This window comes from Chenopodium quinoa, unplaced genomic scaffold (assembly GCF_001683475.1).
Source record: "Chenopodium quinoa cultivar QQ74 unplaced genomic scaffold, ASM168347v1, whole genome shotgun sequence".
Lineage (NCBI taxonomy): Eukaryota > Viridiplantae > Streptophyta > Magnoliopsida > Caryophyllales > Amaranthaceae > Chenopodium > Chenopodium quinoa.
The window spans coordinates 740,457-746,560 of record NW_018742455.1 but is presented as its reverse complement, the minus strand read 5'-3'; the positions used below and the strand labels follow the sequence as shown (position 1 = coordinate 746,560).

At 38.5% G+C, this 6,104-nt stretch overlaps 2 protein-coding genes across 2 annotated transcripts; one reads left to right on the top strand and one right to left on the bottom strand.

The window, feature by feature from the left end:
• The first annotated feature begins 320 nt into the window (after positions 1-320).
• Positions 321-2,346, top strand: LOC110717099. The gene is made up of 2 exons (XM_021895748.1): positions 321-1,677; positions 1,965-2,346. The coding sequence occupies exons 1-2, from the start codon at positions 534-536 to the stop codon at positions 2,006-2,008; spliced, it is 1,188 nt and encodes a 395-aa protein (XP_021751440.1). The 5' UTR covers positions 321-533; the 3' UTR covers positions 2,009-2,346.
• A 2,847-nt stretch (positions 2,347-5,193) lies between these two features.
• LOC110717351 (uncharacterized mitochondrial protein AtMg00810-like) lies at positions 5,194-5,587 on the bottom strand. The gene is made up of 2 exons (XM_021896016.1): positions 5,438-5,587; positions 5,194-5,364 (listed from the first exon to the last, which is right to left on the bottom strand). Exons 1-2 carry the CDS (start codon positions 5,585-5,587, stop codon positions 5,194-5,196), a joined length of 321 nt encoding a protein of 106 aa, XP_021751708.1.
• Positions 5,588-6,104: the final 517 nt, after the last annotated feature.

Sequence of the window (6,104 nt, the reverse complement as noted above, 5' to 3'; positions counted from 1 at the left end):
GCTGGTGTTGCACTGGATTACCCGATAAATAAACTGCACTGACATTGTCACAATAAACAAGAGTAGCCTTTTTAATCGGACAATATAATTCTTGTAATAAATTCCGAAGCTAGCAAGATTCGGAGACAACATTAGTAACCCCACGGTACTCCGCCTCGGCACTCGACTTAGACAATGTGGGTTTGTTATGATATATTTATGTTAAGTTAGATATATTTTGTGAATATATTTGTGTATATCTTATTAGGAGTTTTTTGGTGTGTTAGGTTAATGTTATAAGCCTATATATATATGATTAATGGTAAAGGCTCATTAAGCCGTTTTCTCCTTATTTTTGTGTAAGTTTAACCTGGTATCAAGAGCCCTTTGATTTGAGATTTTTTTTTTACGTTGCTTTTCCTAATTTATTCCCAAACACAAACCCTAGTATTTTTGATTTTTTTTTTCAAGATTATTTGCGTGAGTTAATTAGTTCCTGGTGTGTGCTTCCGCTTTGTGTGTTCATTGTTTTCTTCTTTTTCGTTTGAGTTGTGATGACTAGTGGTGAAGTTCCGCCGCCGCCTCCTCCTCCGGGTCCTCGTTATGAACCGTTCTCTGCCTACTATCTCCATCCGAGTGAAGGTACAAGGGTTGTGATTAGCCCAATTCTGCTAAAAGGAGATAACTACAAGGAGTGGTCTCGTTCTTTACGCAATAACCCTCGTGCAAAGAACAAACTTGGTTTTATTGATGGTACTATTACCGTGCCGGATGCTAAGTCTCCTGATTTTGATCAATGGGGGATTGTTAATTCAATGCTTGTTGCTTGGATTGTTAATACTTTGGATGTCTCTGTTCGATCCACTGTTCGTTTCCCAGACCATGTCAAGTCTTTGTGGGATGATCTACGTGATAGATATTCCCTTGGCAATGGCCCTCGTATTCTTGATTTAAAGGCTCAAATTGTGGATTGCAAGCAGCGTGGTAGGCCGGTGGCTGTGTATTTTGGTGAGTTACGTAAATTACAAGATGAGTTAGCTAGTTATGTCAAAGTTCCCAAGTGTACATGTACTGCTGCTCATGAATATGCTAAAATTGTTGAAAGTGAACTACTCCATCAATTTTGTATCAGTTTGGAGCCAAAGAAATTTGGTGGTGTTGTTTCTACCCTTCTTATGATGGACCCAGTACCTTCCCTTAATGTGGCTTATGCAAAAGTGGTGTCTGAAGAGCGTAAACAAACGGTCTCCGATGCTCAAGATACTCGTTCGGAGGCAGTTGGGTTTGCAGCGTCAGGTTCTGCTCAAGCCAGGACTACTTCTTGGTCCGGTGGTGGTGATGCTAGGGTGTGTGACCATTGTGGTAAAAAGGGTCATGAGAAGGAGAAGTGTTTTGATCTTGTGGGTTGGCCCGAATCGTTTAACGGTGGTGGTCGTGGTGGTAATCGTGGTGGTAGGACTAGTCGTGGTGGTCGTCAATCAAGTAGTGGTAGTCGTGGTAGTCGTCAATCAAGTGGTGGTGGCCGTGGGTTTGCAGCAAATATGAGCAACAACACTCGTCAATTGAGTGGGTCTGAGATTAATGAGAATGATCGTCAAAGTGCTCCTACACTCACTGATGCACAATGGGCCCAATTCTTAAATGCAATAAAGGGTGGAAAACCCACTAATAATTATTCAAGTGACCAAACATCTCACGGTATGTATAATTTTAATGAGTGGATAATTGATACCGGAGCGTCGAATCATATGTCGGGTGATTTAAATTTGTTTTATGATTTGTGTGATATTTTATCTCCGGTTGGTTTGCCTAACGGAAAGAGTACTACGGCCACTAAGGAAGGAAAAATAAAATTGAGTGATGGTTTAATATTAGAAGATGTTTTATTTGTTCCCGAATTAAATTGTAACTTATTGTCAGTATCTCAATTATTAGAAAAGCAAAAATATATTGTTCTTTTCACTAACAAGCTATGTATAATTCAGGACTGCACTTTGAAGAACCTGATTGGAGCGGGGGTGCAGTATAATGGGGTCTATCTCTTCAGACCAGTTCGTGCTCATAGTTTTCAAGTCAATTCGGTTGATGTTCCAGATGCAAGTATGTTATGGCATAGACGTTTAAGTCACCTTTCGATGAAAGTTGTTTCTTCTTTGCCTGGAGTAGCCAGTAGTAGTATGAATAAAAAGTGTGTTGTTTTTTATTGTCGTATTTGTTTTATGGGTAAACAACCCCAAAACTCTTTTCCTTTAAGTATGAATAAAGCATCTGGTTTGTTTGATTTGATACATTGTGATATTTGGGGTCCAAATAGAGTATCATCTAGTTGCAATGCTAGATATTTTCTTACTATTGTTGATGATTTCTCCCGTGCAACTTGGATTTATTTGATGGTTGGAAAATATGAAGTTGGGAAGTTAATTCGTAACTTTTATGCTTTAATAAAAACTCAATTCAATAAAAAAATAAAAGTTTTACGAAGTGATAATGGGCAAGAGTTCTTGAGTTTGAGACCTTTTTTTGAAAAAAAAGGAATATTGCATCAAACCTCATGTGTGGATACCGCTCAACAAAATGATCGTGTTGAAAGGAAACATAAACATATTTTAAATGTTGCTCGTGCTTTACGTTTCCAAGCTAAATTACTTAAGTATTTTTGGGGAGAATGTGTTTTAACTGCGGTTCGTCTTATTAATTTGACCCCGACTCCTACTTTAAATGGTAAAACACCTCATGAATATTTGTTTGGGAAACCTCCTTCTTATGATGAGGTGCGTGTTTTTGGTTGTTTACGTTATGTGGTGGATAATGCTCGTACTAAGGATAAATTTGACTCGAGGTCTAGGCGGTGCATTTTTTTTGGATATCCTTATGGGAAAAAGGTTGGATATTTTATGATTTGGAAACTAATGAATTTTTGATAAGTCGTGATGTGAAATTTGTTGAGGACACTTTCCCGTTTATTGATACTATTAATGCAGCAGAGAGGGTGCATTGGGAGTCTTACTTTAATCAAGTTAATTTGTGGGATGATAATGAGTTTTATGATGATGACTTGCATGTGCATGCTCCTGTGCGTGAGATTGGTGTTAATGAAATGCATGATATAAATGCTACTGGTGGTAATGAATTTAGTAATGTGTCTAGTGACATGCAAGTTGTTAGTGCCCCTGCCTCGTCATCAAATACTAGTAATGTTAATGATGGTAATGCTTCTGTTGACCCTCTTGATTCAAGGGGGAGTTCGAGTGACATGGCAGTGATTAGCACTACAGGTAATGGTGAAACTTTGGTTCGTGGGCATCGTCAAAAATTTCCCTCTTCGAAGCTTCGTGGCTATGTTACTAATACACTTGTTCGCCACTGTATAGACCCCACTCCTTCAAAATTTACTGCACCCGCTTCCTAATCACGTTCTTCAGGTAAACAATTTGATATAGCTTGTTATGTTGATTATCACAATTTTTCTATGAGACATAAGTGTTTTCTGACAGCAGTTACAAAGGGAAAAGAGCCTTCCTCGTTTAGGGAAGCTATAAAACATGAATGGTGGCGTAAAGCGATGAAAGAAGAAATTGATGCTCTTGAGTGAAATGGCACATGGACTTTGGAGGACTTACCTCCAGGTAAGAAGGCTATTGGTAGTGGTTGGGTGTATAAAATTAAATATACATCTACAGGTGAAGTAGAGCGACTTAAAGGTCGTCTTGTTGTGTATGGCAATCGACAGGTTGCAGGTGTTGATTATAATGAGACTTTTGCCCCTGTGGCAAAAATGGGGACTGTTAGACTCTTTCTTTCTGTTGCTGCTTCTTTAAATTGGGAGTTGCATCAAATGGATGTTCATAACGCTTTTCTTCATGGAGATTTGGAGGAGGAAGTGTATATGCAATTACCTCCGGGTTATAATTGTGCTACTCCAGGGAAGGTCTGTAGGTTGCGTAAGTCTTTATATGGTCTGAAACAGGCTCCTCGACAATGGTTTTCTAAGTTGTCTAATGCCTTGAAATCTTATGGTTTCAAGCAATCATATGCAAATTATTCTTTGTTCAGTTATATTCAGGGTGGCGTCTCCCTCCATGTCCTTGTGTATATTGATGATCTGATTATTGTTGGTTTGTCTCATGATGCGATTATTTGTTTTATAAAATATTTGAGTTCTTGCTTTCATATGAAAGATCTTGGTGTGTTGAAGTATTTTTTGGGCATTGAAGTTGCTCGTGGTCCAGAAGGTATATTTTTATCACAGCGTAAATATGCTTTAGATGTGTTATCTGAAGCAGGAATGCTAGGTTTTAAGCCTATTGATACTCCTATGGAGAAAAATCATCGTCTGGCATATGCCGAGGGGGAGCCATTCTCTCAACCTGATCAGTATCGTCGCTTAGTTGGGCGATTGGTTTATTTATCTGTAACTCGTCCAGAGTTGAGTTACTCTGTTCATACTCTTGCACAGTTTTTGAGTAACCCGCTGGTGCAACATTGGGATGCGGCTATCAGGGTACTACGCTATATTAAAGGTAGTCCTGGTCAAGGTATATTGTTACGTCCTATGAAGGACATGTGTTTGACGGATTTTTGTGATAGTGATTGGGTGGCGTGTCCTCTGACTCGTCGTTCTTTGTCTGGTTATATAGTTTTTCTTGGTCGTTCCCCTGTCTCATGGAAGACTAAGAAACAACCGACAGTATCTCGTTCTTCTGCTGAAGCTGAGTATCGTGCTATGACAGTTACAACTTGTGAGTTAAAATGGTTGAAATCTTTGTTGTCATCTCTTGGTATTTTGCATAACAAGCCTATGAAGTTGTATTGTGATAGTCAATATGCTCTTCATATTGCTAAAATCCCATCTTTCATGATCGAACAAAGCATATAGAGGCAGATTGTCACTTTGTTCGTAATGAGTTGGTGAATGGTAATCTAGCTACTGCCTATGTTCCTACAGGTCATCAGTTAGCAGGTATTTTGACAAAAGCTCTTGGGAAGCGACAGTTTGGTTTTCTCCTTAACAAGTTGGGCATTCGTGATTTACATGCTCCAACTTGAGGGGGAGTGTTATGATATATTTATGTTAAGTTAGATATATTTTGTGAATATATTTGTGTATATATTATTAGGAGTTTTTTGGTGTGTTAGGTTAATGTTGTAAGCCTGTATATATATGATTAATGGTAAAGGCTCATTAAGCCGTTTTCTCTTATTTTTTGTGTAAGTTTAACAGGGTTGTCGTTTGGATGACCAAGATGTCAAATTATCACCTAAGAATACACAATAACCCGAGGTCGAACGACGGGTATCCGGACATCCACCCCAATCTGCATCAGTATAAGAGACTAGAGAGGAAAAAGAGGACGGATACAAGTGGAGGCCGTACTCCAAAGTACCCTGAATTGTAGCAAATAATACGCTTAAGAGCCGAAAAATGATCCACCCGGGGATCATGCATATGTAGACAAACCTGTTGTACAACATAAGAAATGTCCGGTCGAGTAAAAGTGAGGTATTGGAGTGCCCCTGCAAGACTCCGATAGAGAGTAGGATCATCAAATATAGAACCAGAAGTAGCACTCATATCAACCGGTGTAGAAGATGGTTTACAAGTAGACATCCCTACTCGTTCAATTATCTTCTCGGCATATTTTCTTTGAGAAAGAAACATACCCCCCTATGTACGGGTCACAGCAATACCCAGAAAATAATTTAAAGGACCGAGATCCTTCATAGCAAACTCAGAGCTAAGCATAGCCATAATAGAACACCGGAGATCATCAGAAGAAGCAAGAAGAATGATGTCAGTAACAAATAGTTTATCACTAATATACGTTATATTTAATCAGATGTGATTTCCAACTACTATTTCGTCATTTAATACTTAAAATTATTTTGAAGCAATAATATTACTAGCACAAGTCAATCCTTGATTTCGAGCTTAGATGACAGAGTGATATTCATTGAATATTCATTAATATATACTATTAGTCTATTACAATATGCATAATGTTTCAGGGAATCACGACTTCCCCCGTCAACTTTTTTTATTATAAACCGTTAATGGTATTCATGTGTGATGATCTAGTGGGAGTGGCTCCCTAACTCCCTATCTATTACATCTTTGGTGATTTTCT

Excerpts from the sequence above, each read along its gene's own strand:
- LOC110717099 (XM_021895748.1), top strand. The coding sequence starts at position 534 with ATGACTAGTGGTGAAGTTCCGCCGCCGCCTCCTCCTCCGGGTCCTCGT. Across the intron at positions 1,678-1,964 it reads AAGTGACCAAACATCTCACG|GACTGCACTTTGAAGAACCT; the intron begins GTATGTATAATT and ends TGTATAATTCAG.
- LOC110717351 (XM_021896016.1), bottom strand. The coding sequence starts at position 5,587 with ATGTCTACTTGTAAACCATCTTCTACACCGGTTGATATGAGTGCTACT. Across the intron at positions 5,365-5,437 it reads TTTCTTATGTTGTACAACAG|GGTACTTTGGAGTACGGCCT; the intron begins GTTTGTCTACAT and ends GCTACAATTCAG.